Genomic DNA, 23,926 nt, shown 5'->3' with positions numbered 1-23,926 from the left:
AAAAAAAAAAAAAAAAAAAAAAAAAAAAAAAAAAGAAAAAAAAAAAAAAAAAAAAAGAGAATCCTAGACCTCAGTTAGTCTGGTGAAAACAATAATTAGGTCTGAAGGCCTAAAAGAGTTTGTGCTGTAGGTGAATGGGGCCTTGGTACAAGATAAATTCCTGGTAGGTCTACTGGTGTACAGTTGCATGTCAAGCTATGACAAGTACAAATTAGCTTGAAACCTGATGTTGCCTCTAAGCTACAGTATCTCTAATTTCTTTAGCAGTCACTGGGCCATAATTATTATAAGCATTGCAATTGATAAAACACCTGAGGAGCAGGCATTCAATGCAGGATTTTGGAAATTCAAAGCTACTTTGTAAAGGGAACATTTTATTTTTGTAATGAAAATGTTTTTTTTTTTTTTTATTTGTATTTTAGATCATATCGGTCAGCTTAAATTGGTTTAGTTTGGTAATCATTTATTTTCACAGTCTTTTACTTTCACGATTTTAACTGTCAACCTGATCAAAGAAATTTGTGATATCTTGTCACCGTCAGTCCAACTTTCTGGTCATCATGTCCAACAGGATGGAATTAAAATCCAATCTTAAGGGGATTTGTACAGAATCTATTTAGCAGAATAATCTTCTACCTCCTAGTTAATTGTTTTTACTGTATTGTTTTATGACCTGCAGTCACTGTTCAGTATGTAGACAAAAAAAATGAACACTAAACACTGTACACAATCTTATTTTTTCAAAGTGATGTGGTCTTTGTATTTAATAAATCACTTTTTAAATCAAAGCAACAGTTTAATATTGATTGAGACATTTTGTGTTGTTGACAGAAAAGTGAGATACATTCTCAAGCAGTCCGAGGGTCTTTCTTCTTTATTTGGATATTGACGTTCACAACACACAGCCCTTACATGACGTGGCACTATGTGATGAAATGAATATGAGCTTGAACTGTACAGAAGAGATTTTGATGGATATAAGTGGCAAAAATCTACTGTGAAGGGTAAAACCAACAGCCTGAATCCCTTTATTCACAATAAAGGGTTTTTCACAAACAATTTTCAAGTTTTTCATCTTTGTCCTTTTTGAAGTTCTCATTATTTCCCTTCCTCCTCTGAAAACTCCTCAGCCTCCTCCAACCATTGGATGAACTTTTGAAGCTGTTGAAGAAAAATATAAGGGACAGGGTTGTGTGAGAAATCCAGCTTTCTGAAAAAATTGCTACCAAAAACGATACAAATACATTAAAGTAATTTGAAAAAGGTCTTAATTGTAAATTGGGTTGTGATGTAATTTATATGTAAATGATGAGGGCGTCGTGGATTTTGTCAAATACACAGCAGGCCCGCTGCTGATGGACAGGTCAGATGAGTGAACATTCTCCTCTTTGCAAAAAAAGATTATAGGTCATACCAATCACTGTTTTATTACAGTATTATGTTATTCCCTTTAATATTTAGATTTTATATATTAATTTGTAGAAAAAAGAAAATCATTTGAAAAACCCACCTATGTGATTGATGTCTTTATTTCTCTTTCATTTATTTAACTGATGTTTTTCCTTTTTCCCTTGCAAGTCTGGTTAGGTCCTCCATACAAAGTTTATATTACTATCAAGTCATAGTGGTTAAACAGTAGCGTCTAATATTGTTGTCCCTTTCTATTAATTTGATTCTGCTAAATTCTATCTTCATCTACATTGTCTTGAATCGTTTTTGAACGCATTTTATTCCCTATGTAAAAAACATAGACAAAAGAATGAATAGCCTCGATGAATGGTGCTACATAAATAAAAAGTGCCAGGCAATGTACTTTCCTCTGAGCGTTCAAAGAAAGCAAACCAACAATCTGGTATTTTACACCAACTTGTAGCTCTCCATACTGTTTTACATCTGTTGTGCTGGCAGCAGCTGGTAACACATCATCTCATCACATCATACTTCAAACTTCAACCAGTTACAGGATAATTGTGAAATGATGTCATAACTATTGTCCTATGTGACCCAGCTCAGCCTGTACCTACCCCCTGGTTCTTGCGTAGCTGCTTGCTCATGTCGGTGGTGGCTCCCTGGGAGAACCAACGCAGTATCATCTCCTCCTCCAGGATCTCCAGCTGGTACATGCTCATCAGGACCTGGATAGGAAATAACAAAAAACAAAAACACAGCATCTTCAGCACCAGGTATAGTCCAGGATGAACGCAGAGTAACCTGCAGGGTTACATGGTCCCTGATGTTCGATGACTAACATCTTTTCTTGTTAACCTGTGTTCAACCTGTATTGGAGTCAGCAGATTACTGAGTGTACATGTCAATGTCGACTGGCCCTGACCTTGAACATAGCAGCCCAGTGACTCTTCTGCTCCAGGAAGTGTTCCTCAAAGGCAGACAGACAGTCTAGATGGTCCTGTGCTCTCTTCACATAGTTCTTAAACACCGGCGCCCATTTCTTTAATAACTGAGAAGAGAACAAAGACAAAAGTAATATCTTTAATTCTATTGTGTCTACACTTACATGAACGTGTTGTTAAAAAAAAACAACAACACATATTTACCGGTTCGAGCAGAGTAACGTATTGTGATGGGGTAAGCTGTGGGCCCTGCTGCTTGAAAGGATACTCCAGCACCACTCTGGTTAAGATCTGCATCACCTCCTTCAGAGTGATGTTGTAGGCGTACCTGAAGGGAAAGTGCATGTCAAAACTGAATGTGCAAAAACAATCACTTTGAAAGAGAGCAATAGAACTGCGGGCAATTTTAAGTTCCTACTCACTTGAGAGAGTTGATCTCAAGTACAAGATTGTCACAGCTGATGTTTTCCTCCAAACCTCTCTGCAGAGTCCCCAGCACCTCCATCTGGAAGACTACGCATGAACAGACCAAAGAACAAGAGTCAGAAAGGAGGATGTCTCAACCCAAAGACAATATGGAGGCTTAAGTCCTCATGCATTAAAAAAAATAAAATGAAAAGGCCATTAGATCATCTAAGTCACACGTGTCAAACTCAAGTTCCCGCGGGCCAAATCCGGCCCCTTGCAGATTTAGATCCGGCCCGTATATCAATTTGGGTTCACAATAAATTTTGGCCCACCTAGTTGTGAGCCAAACCAAAAACACAGGAAAGTGTTTTTCTAACTGCAATATCCTGACATTCAAAGCAGAATGTGTCAGATTTGCAGACTCTGAGACTCAGAAATTCCCCCAGAAGCAGAGAGAGAGTTTTCATATTCAGGCTGAGAAACAGGTTGTTGTTAAAAAAAAAAATGCTAAACTCTATGATAGATAAGGAACTCTTTTGATAACTTTTGTAGTGCTTCATGTCAACAAAAATGTCGGAAAAAGCTAAAAAAAAAAAAAAAAAAAAAAACAGGTGACAAATGTCTGAGAAAGCCACAAAAAAAAGTCTGAACTAAATCAACAAAAATGAGGAAAAAAGCTACCAAAATGTAAAAAAAATAAAAAAGTGACACGCAGTAACAAAGCACATCAATAAACTCTACAGGCCTTTGGTGTGATTCTCTTTTTCCAGTGTGGCCCTCTGGGAAAATGAGTTTGACACCGCTGAGCTAAGTGTAAAGAGAAGATTTTAAACAGATATATGCAGTTATATGGTCTTGTGGTTGGTATTTTATCTCTTTGGCCAGTAGGGGGCAGACAGGTGAAACACTCACCTGTGACATCATCCATCTCGGGGGAGGGGATCACCGGGTCATCAGGATCATCGGGCTCACTGTCCTCACTTTCACTCTCAGGGTCAGGGTTCAGCACCAAACCTGTTGCACAAGAGACAAAAGCCAGGCTGCTGGAACATGGACTATAGCATTATGGGAAATGGCAGTTTTACTATGATGAACTCAATAAGCCAGCCACGCTGCTATCCTACCCCAGAGACAGTGCAACAACTCTTCATCCTCTGTGTCATCCAGACTGCTAGTCTTCCAGATGTAGCCTTTTCCCTCTGCGCCAACCTCTGCTGGGTTAAACACTGGAGGACAGATGAACACAAGGCTCTTTACCACAAACATGTAAGCATTTTGTTTACTTCATGTACAGTATATGTCAGTACGCACAATACGCACCTTTCAGTTTGGGTTTGTCTTTGCTGTGACCAACCTGGGCATCGTCACTCAGGAATTCGTCATCATCCTCCTCCTCCTCCTCCTCTGGAAGGTGCATGGACACCACGGTGCCTTCAGGTAGAGAGATGTTTGGTCCAATCGCCACCTGCAAAACAGTTCCCAGCAAATTAAGCGAGGAGGTCGAGATAATCTGGGCTTTAACACGAACAGCAGCTCTCCAAACTCACTAATTTGATCTATCAGCCTTTAGTTAATTACAATAAAGAATAAATGATGATAATACATGCATTGCTTACGTTATACGCCAGGACACACTGTTTGTTTAGCTTCACGCCTTCTTTGACCTCAGCCTTGTCGCAGACCAGAGACTGGCTGATCACCACGTTGCTGGCAATGTGAACATTATTCCAGATGTAGGCATGGTCTAGGGTTACATTGTCACCTGTTGTGAAAAAAAAAACGGCGACCGTTAACACTACTTTTATAACATACTTAGATATATCCTACTTTCATACACAAACAAATGCTGCTGGTCAGAGAGCTCACCTATGGTGCAATTGTTACCGATGACACTGTTATAAATGTAACAGTTAGCACCGATGCTAGTGTCACAGCCGATGAGAACGTTCTCCACCATCTGGCTGCCATGGCCCAAGCTGACTCCAGACCCTCGGTAGACGTTGTGGCGAGAATACGTGCAGCTTCGTCCCTTCTGGTCAATGAAGTTAGCCTCTGGAGTGAGCGGGTACACCCATCGGCGCACGAGGTCCGATGACACCGAGTCGTACATGAGAAGGTTGGACACCCGGACACCATAGCCATCCTTGGTGACATGCATGTGTATCTGGTTGCCCAGAATCTTAACAGAAATACAATAAATGATGCACCGAATCAGTAGCATAACATGATGAAAACTTCAATAAAATTTAAATATGGCTGCGCAATACCTCTTCATTGACCAACATCCCTCTGACAAAGTCATTCCTAGTCTGGTAGTCAAAATTGTCAGTGAAGAGCTCAGCAACCTGAAAAATGAATGATGAGAAAACTTGTGTTACCACAATCACTAATAGGGAGTTCAATAGCTCCGGTCTCTATCTGGAAACTAACCTGTGGGGAGCAGATACTGATGTGACAGTCCAGGAGGTCGTGTCTGATTTCAAACTCATCACTTGCACTGTGAAAAATGTTCTGCAAAACAAACAGGAACGACTGTTAATAATCAATCCAAAGCCCAAGGAAGTTAAAGATGTGATAAAAATGTGAAACTCCTACCATGGGGAACTGTAGCCTCTTCAGCCCCTGTGTCTTCTGATAGTGTAAAATCCGCTGGCTCTTGCTGTCCATAGCGACGATGACATCATCTTCCTCACAGCGGGACCTGTGACCTGGCGATGATTCCTTGAAGATCATCGTCATCACCGAGATGTTCTTCTCCATCTTGCGACGATGCCTGTGCATGAACAAAAGTACACATATAGAGCCGTATTAGAGCAACACAGTCAAAGGATACCTTATAATGTAATTTTGTTCGGACTATATTTCTCTCACCTGTGCTCCTGCAATGCCTGACTGATGTCAATATTCGATACCACATCTCCGTAGACCAACACAAAGTCGGAGCGCAAAAGGGACTTTGCGTCAACATCCCTGAGCACATCCCCTAGGGAGCGGTACATCTCTGAAGTGATGATGTGGAGTGTGTTTGGAGAGGTGGGTCGACACCACTTTGATTTACTGTCAGACACAGGGACAGGTCAACATCTTTCATTGAGACCAATTTGCACAAGACACACACACACACAGAATTAGTGAAACTTACAGCAAGTGTTCCTTGATTTCACTGGCCATCCAGCAGCAGAAGACAAATGTTTCCTGCACCCCAGTGGAAGTGAGGAACTCCAGGGTGTAGTCGATCATGGCAACGTTACCCAGCGGCAGCAAAGCCTGTCATCATCGAAAATGTGACAGATGTCATGAGTGAAGTAACGTTAACTGTACAGCGTCACGGTGGAAACTGAAAACAAGTAACGTTACCCAAGCACTATTACACAGAAACAACACAACAGCTCAAACAATAGCTTTAAAGTTACGTGTTTTAGCTTTCTTATAATGGTTTCACCGGTGTCAGAGCAGCCCTGTCACTGTTTACAGCATGGACACTGGTTAGCTAGCTACCATTAGCGCTCCCGTTAGCTTAGCTCGCTGCATACCCTTGGCTGGTCTTTGGTCACCGGGAAAAACCTCCGGTTGAAGCTGTCAGCGACTAAAACAGCCTGCAGCGGCTGCTCCTCTTCTTCCTGCTCATCTGCACATTTTCTACCTGATAGGCCAGAGCCCGAACGACTCTGTTTTCCTACTCTACCGGCCATGTTTGACTCCCAAGTGCTAACCAACTCTGTCGTCAGACACACGTACGGTGGCTGCGGTGGGACAATCTTTTTTTTTTTGGTGGATGCAGTGGTCCAAACAAACGGGTTTTACAGGATTACAATTGCATTTGTTTACCATGTTTGATTTAATTAGAACACCGATTTGAATAAAACCGGGGAATAAATAACATGATTGTGAAACAATACTTGGATCTACTTTTTGTTGGCCTTAACAAGTCTAGCCAAACATATATTCACTACGGATTTAAAATTACAGTCAGCTCACACAATAGTTATATCTAATGGAAACATATTTGAGAACCCCAATTGAAAAAGCCAAAATATTTAAAAATACGAATACTGGTGACCTCTTTGCAGAAGTATAAAGAATTTTACTTAACTCTATCCCAACTAACACAGGAGTTAATATAAAATATCAGTACAGCTATGGCAGTACAGATAAGTCAAACAGTCCATTCCTCACCATACTGACTCAGGGACTGACCATATTAATAATATTTGAATAAAAACATGTTTGTGCTTTATTATTAGTTTACCATGTTCATAATGATGAGCTTTACCATCAGTGATTGACACAGGTTGAACAAAAGATTCTCAACATTACATATATATTTTTTCCAAATTACTTTATTGCAGAAAAACTCAGTTACGAACATCTGAACCAACATGTTTAACTTTACCAGAGACAAAAACATCAGGCTCCTGCCGTCCAACAGTTTAGACAAGAACCTTCATACAGTGTTCTGTGAAAGCACAACAGTTTTTCATTTTGTTCTTTGCCACCTCAGATTGTAAACACTTCCAGAAAAAAAATTCTATTGGTGGTGTTTGGTTATCTTCTTGGCATGCTTCAACACTGAGTCATAATGCAGGGTTTTGGTTATCCACGAAGCTGGAATTCCCTCAAGTCCAATCTGTGAGAATTCAAATAGCACATTTTTATAAATCATCAGGCATACAATACTGGCATAATATTATATATATAATGGAGTTAAGATTAGCACACAGTCATACCTGAGCCCCAAGACAGGCTCCAATGAAGGACCCTCTGCTACAGGTGCAACCCCCACAGCTAATTGTATCTCTGACAGCCTGCTCATAGTGCTTGGCTGTCAGGACTCCATGCAGCGCTGCTTGGAATGCACCTGGCAAACCTGAATGAACATCAGCACCAGATGTGAATGACACGAAGGCATTGCAACTAGTTGTCTCAATATTTGTCTAGTACAGTAAATGACAGCTGTGTGAGTTACAGATAGTACTTTGCTTTGTGAGGATACCTCATGTGTTTGGAAACACAGTGGGGATTAGCTCCTGAGGAGTTTTTGATAGAGTCTCCTTCACCTGATGAATGTGCCCTGGAATCAATCAGAGAAGAAGGTAAACTCAAGAGTCACTCAAATACAATAACAATTGCAATATGTAAAAAATGTAAAGATACATAAAACATACACTTTTGCATGTTATTGTATCTTTAGATTGAGGAATGTAGTAACAGACCATGGTAAAGTTAAAGTCAAATTATTACCAACATCGTTACTACTCAGTATATTAAATTGTACAAAATGAGAAAGGGTAAACCCTTTAATCCCATGACTTAGTCCCATGACTTTGGTGTAGTGAAGTAACAATGCTGCAGGCCTCACATACCAATGACTGCTTTGTCCAGATCCTGGGGCTGCTTTCGGTTTGGGTCACTGAGCTGATCGAGCACCGAGTCCAAGGCTTTTGGATCAGGACCATTCAGAATGAAATGCTCAAGAAACCTGGGAAATAAATCAATGTATAATTCAATATATATTTCAATTTTAGTTTGGCCCCCATCTGCACTTAGTTTTAGGTCACTATAGTTTTTTTTGGAAATAAACAGAGTGAATTAGTTTAACTATTGTATCTGCTTCTGCACATCTAAAATGTACATGCTCGAGTTGGAGGATTCCTGCTGCGTTTCCTTCCAACTTAGATGTTTGAAGTTGGACATTTTTACTTAAATGGTTCAAGTTACAACCTCCATTAGGAAATGTACATGCAACTTTCCATTTCACATACTGTGTTAATCATTTTATGTTCACCTTGCATTTCATTAAATAGTTACGCGACATTTACATTTAAAGAGTTTATTTTGAGGATTAAAACCAAGTGATGATGGGTCTTCCAAATGTAAATGCTACTCCACTGCAGTTTTTCTATGTGGATGATGAAATTTCCAAATGTATGACATATCTGGAATTCAACCCTGTCAGCAGAGATCTTTATATGTTGCCATTATATTTCAAAATTAAATATATTTAATGCATATACTTTCTAAATTATTTTAGGGTTGTTTTTGACTTTATCTTGATAGCGGACATCATAGCGGTTACAGGAAATAAATGGAGACATTGATATTATGCCCGTCTGTCACAAGATTTTAAGTATAGAGAGGACAAGAACATTTTAATACTATGTTGCCCTCCTTCAACAGTGTTTATTCCACCATCACAGATGAGGTCTTGTGTTTGTCTGTATTTGGTCTGCTGTAATAAAGTAAGCAACCTCTTTTCACGGCATCGAGTGTGTCACTGGTGTATTGTGTCAGTACGGATTACCAGGTAAAAAGTCTTTGCACATGTTTTGTCATGCATTATTTGTTTCAGATTCCACATTTAGAAAATGCACAGTATTTTCATCAGTAACAGAGAGTGAAAACAGTAAAGTTAAAGCAAACTGATGACTATGGAAAACATACTGACCTTGCAGCTGCTAGAGTGTCTGCCACACATGCATCATTGTTCTGGGTGACACGGACTGCCTGCTCAACCTTTTCCAGCATGTCAGATTTTCCTGCATAAAAAGCCACTATAGGAGCCAGTTTGGCTATTCCATCAATCTGACAGTCGCTCTCACAGCCTGTGGAAAATTACAGTAGTAATAGTATAGTAATAGTTAGAGCGGTTTCTCTTAGTTATGTCTTAGTTATTGTAATGCCATTACTGCAGATTTACCAGTCTCCTCTTTGCCTGCATCCACATTCTTCAGGAAGCTCTTTAAACTCGCATGTCTCCATGGTCCCTCGATGGGCAGCTGAGGTTTTGGCCCTGGTATACACAACAAACACAACATCATCAGTATTCCCACCTTACTAAGTGAAAAGAGTTGAATTCATTCTTCTGCAACTACATAAAAGACTTGTCAACTTCTACTGGATAGCTGTCCTACCTCCTCTCTCTCTGTAAGGATCATTGACAGGCGTGTCATACTCTGATCCAGGCCCAAAGAATTTTAGTGTGCGCTGCTTCAGATCGTCAACATTTAGACCTGGCCATATAGGTTACAGAACTTAGACAAGGGCAAACACAAAACTCACACAGTCGTAATGTTGCAAAACCAGGATCGGGACCTTGACATTGGTGAAGAAAGGGGTCAATTAGATATAAACCATCATGGTATATATATTAACTATTTTCTACAGTGAGGATCTAATGTTGGCATAATTCAGCTGTGGTGACGAGAGGTATGCTACATGTCCAGAACCGATTTGGAGTGTCACAGGTGTAAGTATAGTGTCAACAATGATGGGAAGTGCACATTTAATAACAGAACCTACTGTCAACAACCACTTTTTTGAGGCTTTATTTTGTTTCTTAAATTACACTGTTTCAACAGATGTAAAAGTTTGAAGTGACTGTGAGGGAGTCTGGTGGGTCGATAAGATGAAGAAGCAAGCCTACCTCCACATTCGGACAAGGACTCCAGCAGGACAAAGGCCTGGTCTCCGTAGCAGCTCTGCTGGCCCGTCTGCCTCCTGTAGAAAGGGTTGGCCGACTCAGGGCGGAACTCAGGGTTCGGATCCTGAGCCAGAATCCCCTGCAGCTTCTGCCGATCGTACACCCAGTGGAGGGGCTGCGCTGTTGAGGACGATGAGTCAGCAGGTCAATTTCATTCAGAACCAGACATTCCTTGAAATCAAATGGCTGGCTGATAATAGGAAAGGTGCTACAACATGCAAAACAACTGGTAATGTCTTTAAGGGTAAAGACTCATGATAGCAAAACAGTTAGAAACTCAGCAGAAAAGTGCCTACTGGTGTTAAGATGGTGATACTTTGATGAAAAAATAAACTTTAAGAGTATTAAAACAGGGGGGAGGACAAGGAAATTAATTTTATTGACTACATGAACTCTACAGACTTAAACCATCAATACCTGCTGCATCTGCAACTGCTGATCCTACAATGGCTCCTATCGCTCTGTTAGACAGAGCTGCAGCCATCTGTAAAAAACATTCAAAGTAATATTGGAATTTAGGAAATGGTTATTATTTGTTGATAAAATTGAACGATTGTTATTTGTTATTGTAATTAGAGCTGAAACTGTAATGACTGGCAGTTTTGAGTTTATCTGCATTGTACTACCTTTCCTAGATTATCTGAGATGATGTGTAGCCTACAGCTTGAATAATTGATATTAGCTCGGTGTGAGGTAGCTATATTTCAGCAGTAACTAATGTTACCGCTAGTGCTTCATGACTTGAACGCAGCATTGTTTTATCTCGCTAATATTTTTTACGACAACAATGGAGCTCCGGCCAGAGGAAATGAAACATGCGCTGATAGATTCGTCTGGTTTCCAGTATAATGACCTAGCTAGACTAAGTAACGTCAGAGGAGATAGCAGTAACGTATTTATAAACAATGTAACGTTAGCGTCACTTAACGATAGCTAACGTCAGCTAACGTCAGTCATTAACGTTAGACATAAAGTCTTACCTTAAACTCCGTTTAATGTAACGTTAACGTTATGTACCAACTGACACCCAGGTCACACTGCAGTTTGTTTCAACCCTCGGCAACTCCTGAAGGAAACAATTTACATTTCAATCATCCGTAAAATGAATACAATCTGTGAGGTGTGTTGTTCCTACATGTTATGCATGTTATGAAAGGTTGTTACTTTTAGCACCGCCCACAGGGAAGCAAGAATATAATCCCGCCCCCCTCTGTTCACCCTTTGACCAACATTGACTGAAGTAAATATTTATGGACATTGTTCAAGCTGACAGATATGCTTAGCTAGCTACAACTGTGATAATGTCACTTCAATGTAACATTGCTGCATGCCATGCATGTATTCAAGGGCGTAACTTTGGGGGTGTTGAGATCTCCACTTTTGAGCAAAATTAAAATTTTGAGCAAATCAAACACTTCATTTCCTGCATTCTGGTGAATTTTTTGTATAATGACCTAGCTAGACTAAGTAACGTCAGAGGAGATAGCAGTAACGTACTTATAAACAATGTAACGTTAGCGTCACTTAACGATAGCTAACGTCAGCTAACGTCAGTCATTAACGTTAGACATAAAGTCTTACCTTAAACTCCGTTTAATGTAACGTTAACGTTATGTACCAACTGACACCCAGGTCACACTGCAGTTTGTTTCAACCCTCGGCAACTCCTGAAGGAAACAATTTACATTTCAATCATCCGTAAAATGAATACAATCTGTGAGGTGTGTTGTTCCTACATGTTATGCATGTTATGAAAGGTTGTTACTTTTAGCACCGCCCACAGAGAAGCAAGAATATAACCCCGCCCCCCTCTGTTCACCCTTTGACCAACATTGACTGAAGTAAATATTTATGGACATTGTTCAAGCTGACAGATATGCTTAGCTACAACTGTGATAATGTCACTTCAATGTAACATTGCTGCATGCCATGCATGTATTCAAGGGCGTAACTTTGGGGGTGTTGAGATCTCCACTTTTGAGCAAAATTAAAATTTTGAGCAAATCAAACACTTCATTTCCTGCATTCTGGGGATTTTTTCTGCAACAATTTGTGCATTTTCTGCATCAATTTATGGTGCAAATGTCTTTAATTATGTGAAGGAAATTATTATTAGATATTTGGGGCAGTTGCACAGGCCAGTATTTGATTATCCCCCCTGTAAATTACGCCTATGCATGTATTAAAGATAAGCTTAAATACAATATGCTTAAAAACAATAGTTTCATAGTCATAGTTAATATTTAATAATAAGTTATTGCACTGTTCAATCTCTGCACTGTTTACTTTTGCACTACCACCATTGCACACACTCTACCATAGCACCTTATCATGGTCATTGCATCACATGGTCAGTCCACACCAGACCTTTGTAATCACTTCACAAATTGTTAACTCTTTAAATTTCTGTGAGTGATTTTTATGTGTGTGAGATATATGTGTGTATGTGTGTTTGTTGTGTTATGGTTGTATCTATCTATCTATCTATCTATCTATCTATCTATCTATCTATCATCTATCTATCATCTATCTATCTATTTATCTATCTATTAGATTAGATTAGATTAAACTTTATTGTCATTGTGCAGAGTACAACTACAAAGACAACGAAATGCAGTTTGCGTCGAACCAGAAGTGCAAAAAAAGCAGAAAAGTGCAATACGATATACAAAGTATAGACAGGTGGTGCATAGGCAGGACAAGAAATATATTGCAGTGTTATAAGAGCAGAATAAATATGGCTATGTAATATGAACAATGTATGAACAACATGTACAGATATGTGCAATGTAGTAGCAGTGACATTATAATAGTAGTAAGAATAATATAGATATATGCAGTGTATTAGCAGAATAAGAAAAACTGAGTAAATACAGATATTCTGTATGAACCGTATAGACAGATATGTACAGTATAGTACAGCTATGTACAGTTTGGTAACATTATAAGAGTAGTAAGAAAAAGTGTACAGGATGAGTAGTATGAAGAGCAGTAGAATCTGGCTATGTATAGGTGTAATTACAGTATGTACATTTGTATCTTACTTACTAATCTATCTATCTATCTATCTATTTATATATCTAGACTGTTAATATTAATTATTAATATTTATGGTTTAGATTTAAGTAGCGTCCTCTACTGACCAGTAGAGGTAATGAAAGCTCCCTCTTCTGGACAAACCATGACAGACTCTCCACCTACTGTATATTATAACACGTGTGTAGAGTCATGATAGCAAACACATAAATGTTATTTTATAGTAGGACAAACATGACCTCTAAAGAACCATTTCGATTTTTGAGGAACAAATTGGTTACAATATATAGAAGTCATTTTATTATTTACACCTGTGACTTATTCACTGTGGCTTGTGAAAATGTCTTCTGCAAAAATATACTGATTTGTAAGTTTATCCTCCAGTTCACTGCTTTTTTTATGTCAATGTTTTTCGTGAACTGAGAAGGCAAGAATGAGATCGGACACAAAGATGAATGTCATGGGTTGTCGTGTAGGTATGAGGTTTATAAAGAATAAAATAATAACAAGAATGTAATCCTGTTGGAGCATCTGTGCTCTGTCAAAGGGTAAATCCACAGCGAAAGACAAAAGGCAAAGTAGACATGTCATAGTAGGAAAAGCACAAAACCATTAATGATGGCTGCATTCCACTTAGGAGAGGTCCTGGTATTGTGCATGCTGACTCACTGAAACAGCTTACTGGGACTCTTGATGGAACTGAGCCATCGTTAAGGTTATCAATTTCAGCTGTGTTTTTCCTACTATGACAAGTCAACATGTCTGCCGTGAAAAAGGTCCATTCACCTCAGTACGTGATGCCACAGCAGGTGTTTTCAGTCACCTGCTGTGACACCACTGATTGGGATGTGATGATACACGTACAGTCAGTGCATATTTCAACAACTCCCTTCAAACATAATCTTTCCACTTTAGTACTGTAGGCTGCATGTCCTGCTACAGAAAAGAGGGGTGTGTCGTGTGCATGTGTGTGTTTTGGGGGTCTGAAGGAGTGTTACGATACCATGCCTGTCAATCTTTATAGCTTACCTCCTCCCTTTCAATCTTTAAAGTAATATCACATCACCCCAAGGATACATGCACACATACTTGCATGGAATACACGTACTGTATGTACAGATGGATCAGGCTCAAAAAGAACCCAAAGAAATTGCCACATGCATGCCCCCCACCCGCCCCTTCAAAACTCTATGTTTCACTTTCTTCTTGAGTCAGTGCTAAGTGACACCTATACACTGAATCCTCAGCAGGTGCACCACCCTCTCCTCTCTCCATGTCCCTGAGTGACCCAGCACCACATTCTAGCGCTGTGCTGGTGCCAGCGGCCGCAAATTAGACACCAGCTCCCCCTCCTGATATGTACTTCCATGTCCTGCATCCATTATTTTTAGCTGGGATACAAGCCTCCATCTACACTTAATATGGGAAAAGAGTTCCTCATATTCGTAGCCACCTCTAAATCCATCATATCACTGTTTCTTTAGTTGGTGCAAAGCGGAGAGGCTCAACAAACACACACACACACACACACACACACACACACATACACACGCACACACACACACACACACAAACAAACAAACACATCCCATCCTTCTTCATCTCTTTATTCCTTGCTTTTGCACCAACTCTCTTCACTTCCATCACTGTCTTCTCTTGTTCTCAGTGGATAGGGAGAGAAAGAGAGCAGGTTGGTCCTCATCTCCTCACTCCACCCACTTTTACAGGTCTGTACACACACACACACACACACACACACACACACACACACACACACACACACACACACACACACACATACAAAGCTGTCACCCCAGCAACCACAGTGACCCCCACCTCATCTTTCCCAGTTACACCCCACGTAGACATACATTTGCACCTATGTCAAACTTAGCCCAACCCCTTTTGCACCCTGTGCCCCACTGCCAGTTGCAGGAGTTGGTCTTGCTCTCTTCTGGGTGACGCGGATTGGAAAGGGTTCTCCATACTTTTACCCATTTTGGTTTTTTTTGCCGGCCCTTTTTTTACTTACAAAAATCTGTAAATACATCTACATTATCTTAGAGAGGAGCCATGAAGTGGACCTGGGTGCTTGTGGCAGTCTTGCTGTCCTTTGGGGGTCTATCACTGGGCAAGGAGACCTTAGACTTCCCAGAGTATGATGGCAAGGACCGTGTCCACGACCTCAACGCCAAGAACTATAAGTCTGTGATGAAGAAGTACGATGTTATGGTGGTGTACTATCATGACCATCCCGGATCCAGCCGCGTCGCCCAGAAACAGTTTGAGATTGAGGAGCTGGCCCTTGAGGTGGGTTGAGATGGGAACTATGGGTTTAATAAGGAGGACAGCTTGCTGATGAGAAAGCTGGATTCATATTGCAAAGCACACTGAAACATTACACAGTCTTTAACTCCAAGTTGCTACTTGGTTGGAGGCACTAGTTTTATTTGCATGCACAGAATATGAATCATGCAGATGTGTGTGAAAGTATACTGCTGGTAGAGGGCTTAGGTACATATAGAAAAGAGATTATTGTTCATTTTAAATGGGTAAGAAAGGAGTAGAATTGTTAACAAAGACATATTTTTGAAATTTGAAATGTGTTAAATGTGGAATTGAACACGGACGGAGTTATCAGGGGAAAGTGATGCTACAAGTTGGAAAATAGCTTTTCTGGATTCAGAAATGCTTATTGGTGAAGTCCCAAAAATGTGTCACAAGCCTCTGCTGTATATTGTCAATATCGTCCACCCAAAGAGCTGAGCTGTGAGGACTCAAGATATCATTTATTCTGGCAAAGGCTGTTTGTGTGTGTGTGTTTGTGTGTGTGTGTGTGTGTGTGCGTGCGTGTGTGCGTGCGTGCATGCGTGCATGCGCATGTGTGTGTGTGTGTGCGTTCGTTCGTTTGTTTGTGTGTTGTGTGTGTGATGTAGGCTACTTAACACACCTCTATCAGCATGTCTCAGGTGTCCTGTCAGCCTGGATACTCAGCAGTTTTATCACATTTCTGACAGAGAGACATTACATCACCATTGAGCAAGCTTTCAGTATCAGCTCACAAACACATTAAACCACAACTGTCCTGGGTCAGTTTTCAGGTTACTTAAAAAAACAAAACATTGAATATCAAATGTCACATATTCATACACTGCATTTTCTAGGAAAAGTTATACTTGCATTTGTTGAAAGTTGCAGTTCTATAAAAAGTAATAGGGGTGATGACTGATTTATCGAATATATACTAGATCATGAGGCAACCATATTTTACAGCATTTGGCATGACTACTACACAGTGTACAGTAAAGGCTGCTTCCTTATAAACTTTAAAACAAAGCTTTTTTATGTTTCAGGAGAGCTGTAAGCAGTTTAGAACTCACATGCAAAACAGGCACACAAAAAACTTTTGGCAATTACAACCAAATTCAAAAACAGATTTGGGCATCATGTGAGTGGACACTAAAGGAAGTATTCAACACTCAACAGTCCCTACCACAGCTGTGATCGTACCAAATTACATAAATTAACATGAAGAAAAAAACGAACTAAATTAATCAAACAACAAATTACTGATATATCTTGTCATGTAAGTTAAACACAATTAATGAAATGGGAAGGAAAATAATAGTAATAGATAATTATAGAAAGGAAAACATTAATACACGTTGCTCCCCTGAGCATATCACATCATCGCCACAGCCTTTGGTGTCTCTGTATGGGAGTGTTAGGGCTCGGTCTTAGGGCTGGAGGCCAGCACTGGAGGTTCTGGCTCCAGTAGTGTCGGCTCAGCTCTGCGCTGTGATTGACACTTGCAGTACTGTACTTGTCAGCGGATCCCAGAGCGCTGAGCATCACTGCCACCTCGCCAAAATAGTCCCTGGGCTGGCGCGGCTTCTGGTGCTATATTTATCCCTAGCTGCTTTTGTGGTGGGTCGAGCTCCCTGAAGGCTTGTGTTTCTCCTTATGAATGTATTATGATTTACATTTGATGAGAATTTATTATTAGTAACAGACAGCAGCAAAGGGCTCAACATTTTGGAGGTTGAGGCACTGTTAGTTAAAGTTAAATGAAATATGAGATGATGGGAGTGATGAAGTCATAATTAGGTGTTTTTTCCCTTTTGTTTAATGAAAAAACGTATTGTTAAGGTGGTTTAATACTGTGACTGGGGTCTTTGTGTTGATGCTTAATATTTTTTGCCATGTTTCCAGTTACTATTAAATGCTCACTGTCCATGAAAACATATAAGTATCCTGTGTCATGTAATGTTTTTTTCTTCTTCTCAGTGAACCAATACAACATGGTAGTGTTGAAAAATGAAATTGTGTAAATCTGCAGTGTATTTTGCGTGTTGTTTAGTTGGAAAACATCAGATCAGATCAGATTGAGGCTATGCAATCCCATCCCAGATATTGAGGTTGTTGGTTTAACTTTACATGTAGTTAGGGAGGTTCAGTTACTCCTGACGAAATTATATCAGCCACATTACTGCAGATGCACCAATGTATAAAAACAACTTTGCATATATTAGGCTGTATTTGTAGGTCGTGCAGATGTGAAGCTATGAAATAATTTTCATATTGTATCTATAAAAAAACTGCAGAAAATAAGATGACACCATGATAACTAGGGAGAAATCTAATTTATTTACATTACATATTCAAATCAAGATAAAAAAAACTTCCAATGTATCTATGCAAATGCACATATTTATCTCTAATTTACCTCTCACTTTATTTATTGGTTTTATTAAAGTGTTTACACAGGAAATGGAAAACAATTAGCAAATTACCAGTATAAATAACCACTGCTTAATCTGTTTATCAGAATTTATTTTCAAATGTATCCTTCAGTTGCTTGGATAGTGTGAAGCCTTACTCACCTCAATCACTTGCCCTTTAGAAGCTTATTTTAGCCTACTTAAATGCCAAAAGGGTGGGGTCTGCAACAAAATATAATGCAATGCATAAAAAAGTCACAGTAAAACCAAAATACTGTTCTTAAAGACAATTTGCCTTTTTACAATGTATGTATAATTTTAAGCATACTTACATTATATATAAAGGTATGCTTTGCATGTATTTTAACTCACCTGCTGCTAACTTACAAACTCACTAACGGAACTGCTTCACTGTGCCCCACCCATCTGTAACTCAAATCAAATTCAAAGAAATGCCAACAATTATCTGCACAACAACCTGCAGGACACACTGGTTAGTCAAACTACTGTATTCATGCCAGTAAAAGCAGCTGCTCAAGTCTGACAAAGTGTGTTTGTGTGTGTGTGTGTGTGTGTGTGTGTGTGTGTGTGTGTGTGTGTGTGTGTGTGTGTGTGTGTGTGTGTGTGTGTGTGTGTGTGTGTGTGTGTGTGTGTGTGTGTGTGTGTGTGTGTGTGTGTGTGTGTGTGTGTGTGTGCGCGCGCGTGCGTATGTGTGTGTGTGTGTGTGTGTGTGTATATATATATATATATGTATGTGTGTGTGTGTGTGTGTGTGTGTGTTTGCCATTTACCCTCCCTAACACACTGAGACAACCCTCAAACCAGACTGTAAACATGGCACTGCCATTGGTGGAACCAACTGTCAGTCATGAGGTTCAAGTTTCATACAGATTTAGAAAGTGCACAAGCAGAGCTATGAAAAGCAGGCTTTTATGGTAATGAAACTAATAAGTGAGACAACTTTATCAAAAAGGTATACATGTGCATGATATGGACTGTAAATCTACTTCACACTTATGCAGGCCATGTTTTATGGACTAAAATGACAAATCATGTCCTTGGTTATATGACAGTGTCTTTGTTTTACAGCTTGTAGCCCAGGTCCTGGATGAGTTTGATGATGAGGATATTGGAGTCGGCCTCATTGATGCAAAGCACGACAAAGTCGTTGCAAAGAAATTAGGTAAACACTCAACAAAATCAACACAGCTGCAGACTCTTGTAACTTAGGTCATTATGCAAAATGAGACCAGCCAGTACCAGTATCTCAGCCATTTGTCAGAATCAAACTATTGATCTAATGGCTAAATCAGTTGTACTAACCTGTAGTGACAATGTAGCTCTCAGTTGAATGTGGGCTACTTTACTTTAGTGTTTCCTGTTCTTACGAAAGATACATATAACTATTGTGGGAAGGATGAGGCCAAATTGTCTAATTAGCATATGTGACCTTTGCTCTGGGACTTCTTCTCTTTTCCCCCAGACCTTGATGAGTCCGACAGCGTCTACATCTTCACAGACGATGAAGTCATAGAATATGATGGCGAGTTTGCAGCAGACACTATCGTGGAATTCATCTATGATGTTCGTGAGGATATAATCTCCCAGTTAATAGCTTGTTTTATTTCACCAAAAAACGTCTCTAAATCCCAGTTTGCTTTCTTTGAAGATGACACAGAATCTGACTCTGGGTTCTTCTTTTCTCTGTCACCTTCAACTCCATTGTCTTCCCCCTTTCTCCTCCATGACCCTCCTTTTTCCTTCATAGGTTCTTGAGGACCCAGTGGAAATTATTGACAATAGTAGGGAACTGAAAGGCTTTAAAAACATCGAAGAGGACATCAAACTGGTGGGCTACTTTAAGAGTCACAAGTCAGAACGTAAGAATCTGTACTGTGATGGCATGATAACCTGTTTCAATGTGTGTTTTACAGTTGTTTTTCAACACAATTGCTCATGATTGCATTTCATGCAAGTGCAACAGAAACCAGGATCAGATTGCTTGATTTTTTCTTTGAGCTGCAGACTGATTTAATTTAATTTTAAGGTGATTTTCAAGTGAGTGCACTATAGCTACACTAATGATGAGAGCAACAAGTCTATATTCTTAGATATTTCATACAGGAGCCAATCTACTGAAACAATTTAATGGATGCCTATAAAATTTCAGATTTTGAGGCTTTTGCCGATGCTGCTGAAGAGTTCCATCCTCACATCAAGTTCTTTGCCACATTCAGTCCCAAGGTGAGTAATAAAGATCATTATCTTAAGTTTGACCTGACACACCATTATAAGGTAGAATATAAATGAGTGTTGGAAAATGTATTTAAAATAACTCAAAAATGTGAAAGGTATTTAAAACTAAATGTATATAATTAGGTGCGTACAGTGGGTTTATTAAAGCTTTTTTATTTTAACTAAAAACAGCTTCAGTATACTCTGTATATGTGTATATATATACATATGCATATTTGATTAGATATTGTATCTGTAAATAGTGGTTTTCAATAAAAATGTGTGGAGTTTGACAATACATATCTTTAAAGGCGGTTTAAAGGAGTTTTTAGAAATCTCCACTTCAGTAGCACTTACATACATTACACTTTTCAGAGGGGTTTTATTTATGTCATTTAAAGATGGATGTATATAAGATAAGAAGCCTTTATTGTCATTATATTACAATGAATAAAACAAAATTGTGAGTGTCCCTCCCAGCGTTGCTTAAAATAAACTATATTGCACACATCCCTACATAACATAAAATAATAAATATATTGCACAGTTCTTAATGATATAATACCGCACAGATCAGTAAAATGAATTGTAAAATGCACTAATAAAATGCAATAAAATGTGAAATATGGGGCGGAGAGTCATTATTTGTGTAGCTTTAGAGTCTGGATGGCCTTTGGAAAGAAAGTGTTCATAAGTCTGGTGGTTCGTATTTTGATGCTCAGTTCTAATCCTTTGGTCGTGTGTTACAGGTTGCCAAGGCTCTGGAGCTGAAGCTCAATGAGGTGGACTTCTATGAACCCTTCATTGATGATCCAGTGGTCATCCCAGGAAAACCTTACTCTGAAGAGGAGCTGGTGGAATTCATTGAAGATAATGACAGGCAAGTCCCATTAATGTTATGCTCCAACAATATCATGAGGTAAATGCCCAACCGTCTATAATGAAAAACAAAACCTGTAATATCTTATTTCTCTGTGCTTTTCAAGACCAACCCTGAGGAAGCTGCAGCCACACAACATGTACGAGATCTGGGTAAGAATTTTCGACACCAGAACAAACTAACCCACATGTCTTCTATGAGGAGGCTTTGATGAGATTACAACTCCGGAACTGTTTTTGAATTTCCTGAATTTGTAGCTTCAACAAATTCACCCCAGTAGGTTCAGTGTGTCTTTATTCTTTCCACAGGACGACGATGTTGATGGTGAACATATCATTGCTTTCGCAGAGGAGTCTGACCCAGGTAAAGGAACCCCGAATGAATTGTAAACATTACTGACAGAAACACCACAAGATTATGTTAAAAATGATTACCAGTCACCAATAGCAAATCTAGAAAGTGTTACATGTGGCAGCAAAGGGGTTGGAGAAGGTTTTTGCATGGTGGTTACGAAATTTAATTAGACTGTCCCTTGCAACTCTACAGCATTTCTGCAGGTGAATAAAGGATAAGTTATAAAAATGATCTGCAAATACCAGTTGCCACCCTGTTGATTCACCTCTATAAAAATTTAGTTATAGTTACACTGTTGTCTTCTCCACTCCTTAGACGGTTTTGAGTTCCTTGAGATCCTGAAGGAAGTTGCTGAGGATAACACAGACAACCCTGACCTCAGCATTGTCTGGATTGACCCTGACGACTTCCCCCTGGTAAGAATATAACATGTACAGTATATAATGAAAATCAGAGAAACTGAGACTGAAACATATTCTTCACAAATGTCACATTTACTTGATTGACACTTGCTGATAACAACAGAATTAATCAAAATTCTTTCTATTAATTTTCCCTGCAGCTTCTGCCACACTGGGAGAAGACTTTTGGAATTGACCTGTCCTTCCCACAGATTGGTGTTGTTGATGCTGGTGATGTGAGTAATATTTTTAGTACTTTATTCATAGATTGCCTGTTATTTGTGTGTTTTGCCGCCCTCCGTTATACATACATATTTGGACATAGCCCATCAGTGAGTTTATCGGTGTTTTAAGCTTTCAACCAGTAGAGGTCAGTTGCTATGCATATTTATAACACAATATGTAGAATTAAAATAGTTTGCACTAAAATGTAAAGATTTGAACAATTGAAATTATAAACAACTCTACTAAATAAACACTGGTTTTCATCAACAACAAAAAGGTGGGTTTAGGGAGTTAGGCTACTCTTTAAGGCTTTCACCTCCTCAGAGATTTTCTCAGTGGTTTTATTTGTTCTTCTTCACTCTGCAGGCTGACAGCGTGTGGATGGACATGGATGATGGTGACGACATGCCATCTGTAGACGAGCTGGAGGACTGGATTGAGGATGCTCTGTCAGGTAAAATCGATCCTGATGACGACGATGATGACGACGATGACGACGACGACGACGACGATGACGATGACGATGACGATGACGATGACGATGACGACGACGATGACGATGATGACGATGATGACGATGATGACGACGATGACGATGATGATGATGACGATGATGACGATGACGATGATGATGATGATGATGATGATGATGATGATGATGATGATGATGACGATGATGATGATGACGACGACGATGACGATGATGACGACGATGATGATGACGATGATGATGACGACGATGATGATGATGACGACGATGATTATTAAATCATTAAGTCCTAATTTACTCTTCAAGTCTGACCAATGCAGTTTCAACAGTCAACATCATTAACTCTGTCAAATCATCTTCTTTTGTAACTAGTTCTCATGTTGAACTCGTCAGTCCATTTTGATATCTCATCATATTCTCATCCTCTCTCTGCATCTCACCAGAATATTCCACTACACGTTTATCCCTTTCCCCTAATCACTAATCCTCTATGTAACAAAGTACTTTAAAATAAGATCCCACAGTACACATATGACAGTGTCTGGTACAATAAAAAAAGAAATTCTTTCAAAACCTTGCCATCTACTGCTATTGATTTTTATATTATTAAAGTTTTTATTTTCCAAAGTACTGGAGGAGTTGCAATGTTGTATGTACTATGTCTAAGTCCATCTGTGGAGTCTCTTCCAGTCTGAATGTGTTTTGTCTGTTCACTTATTTTCTCGTTTGCCCCAGCATCGAAACAACTGAAGTCAGACCCAAGGGTGCTAAAAGGCTTTTCTGATGGGTCTTATGCTGTACACTGAAAGTGTTGTACATCATATGGATGTTTTCTACGATGATGAAATATGACAACAGCCATATTCTATTTTTGTAACAAGAGGAATTTAACTGTAAAGTCTTAAATAAATGGCCGCTTGGACAGAAAAACCATTACTGTACAGTTTTTTAAAAGGTGTGTGTGTGTGTGTGTGTGTGTGTGTGTGTGTGTGTGTGTGTGTGTGTGTGTGTGTGTGTGTGTGTGTGTGTGTGTGTGTGTGTGTGTGTGTGTGTACAATCTAAATTTCACTCATTTTTGCCTTGGGCTTTCTTTGTGTTGGCATTTTAAACTCTGGTCAATTTATGAGGATGATTGGTTAACCTTTTCTCAGATCTCTGCAGGGTAAATCCAGACAGCTAGCTAGACTATATGTCCAATCTGAGTTTTCTGTTGCACAACTAAAACAACCTTTGAACATACGTGTTCCACCAAAACAAGGTCATTCCCGAGGCTATTTTGAACAAGGGGGTAAGCGAGCATCCGGAAAGCGTACCTCCTATGGGGAGATTCTGAGGCTAACAAGCC

At 39.4% G+C, this 23,926-nt stretch overlaps 3 protein-coding genes across 4 annotated transcripts; 1 reads left to right on the top strand and 2 right to left on the bottom strand.

Annotated features, from left to right (window-relative positions):
- Window positions 1-783: 783 nt before the first annotated feature.
- Window positions 784-6,451, bottom strand: eif2b5 (eukaryotic translation initiation factor 2B, subunit 5 epsilon). The gene is made up of 16 exons (XM_039816411.1): window positions 6,293-6,451; window positions 5,902-6,026; window positions 5,631-5,816; window positions 5,355-5,532; window positions 5,190-5,270; window positions 5,027-5,104; window positions 4,626-4,938; window positions 4,376-4,521; window positions 4,080-4,224; window positions 3,884-3,985; window positions 3,672-3,773; window positions 2,774-2,864; window positions 2,556-2,679; window positions 2,333-2,458; window positions 2,025-2,135; window positions 784-1,161 (listed from the first exon to the last, which is right to left on the bottom strand). Exons 1-16 carry the CDS (start codon window positions 6,449-6,451, stop codon window positions 1,099-1,101), a joined length of 2,130 nt encoding a protein of 709 aa, XP_039672345.1. The 3' UTR covers window positions 784-1,098.
- Window positions 6,452-7,079: 628 nt separating this feature from the next.
- LOC120568999 (crystallin J1A-like) lies at window positions 7,080-12,007 on the bottom strand. 2 transcript variants are annotated; one of them, XM_039816780.1, is made up of 11 exons: window positions 11,821-12,007; window positions 11,220-11,305; window positions 10,657-10,723; window positions 10,183-10,359; window positions 9,671-9,769; window positions 9,457-9,549; window positions 9,205-9,361; window positions 8,123-8,238; window positions 7,753-7,830; window positions 7,487-7,626; window positions 7,080-7,386 (listed from the first exon to the last, which is right to left on the bottom strand). In XM_039816780.1, the coding sequence occupies exons 3-11, from the start codon at window positions 10,721-10,723 to the stop codon at window positions 7,288-7,290; spliced, it is 1,026 nt and encodes a 341-aa protein (XP_039672714.1). In that variant the 5' UTR covers window positions 11,220-11,305; window positions 11,821-12,007; the 3' UTR covers window positions 7,080-7,287. The 2 variants fall into 2 exon arrangements, with proteins under 2 accessions (XP_039672714.1, XP_039672715.1); XM_039816781.1 differs by lacking the exon at window positions 11,220-11,305.
- Window positions 12,008-15,175: 3,168 nt separating this feature from the next.
- Window positions 15,176-23,514, top strand: casq1a (calsequestrin 1a). The gene is made up of 11 exons (XM_039814533.1): window positions 15,176-15,585; window positions 19,086-19,179; window positions 19,480-19,580; window positions 19,765-19,876; window positions 20,167-20,240; window positions 20,981-21,111; window positions 21,218-21,263; window positions 21,420-21,474; window positions 21,781-21,881; window positions 22,028-22,102; window positions 22,458-23,514. Exons 1-11 carry the CDS (start codon window positions 15,349-15,351, stop codon window positions 22,857-22,859), a joined length of 1,428 nt encoding a protein of 475 aa, XP_039670467.1. The 5' UTR covers window positions 15,176-15,348; the 3' UTR covers window positions 22,860-23,514.
- The last annotated feature ends 412 nt before the right edge of the window (window positions 23,515-23,926 follow it).

Source organism: Perca fluviatilis, chromosome 11 (genome assembly GCF_010015445.1).
Source record: "Perca fluviatilis chromosome 11, GENO_Pfluv_1.0, whole genome shotgun sequence".
NCBI classification, from domain to species: Eukaryota; Metazoa; Chordata; class Actinopteri; order Perciformes; family Percidae; genus Perca; species Perca fluviatilis.
Note: the sequence above shows the minus strand (reverse complement) of the source record. Positions and strands in the feature narration are given on the sequence as shown.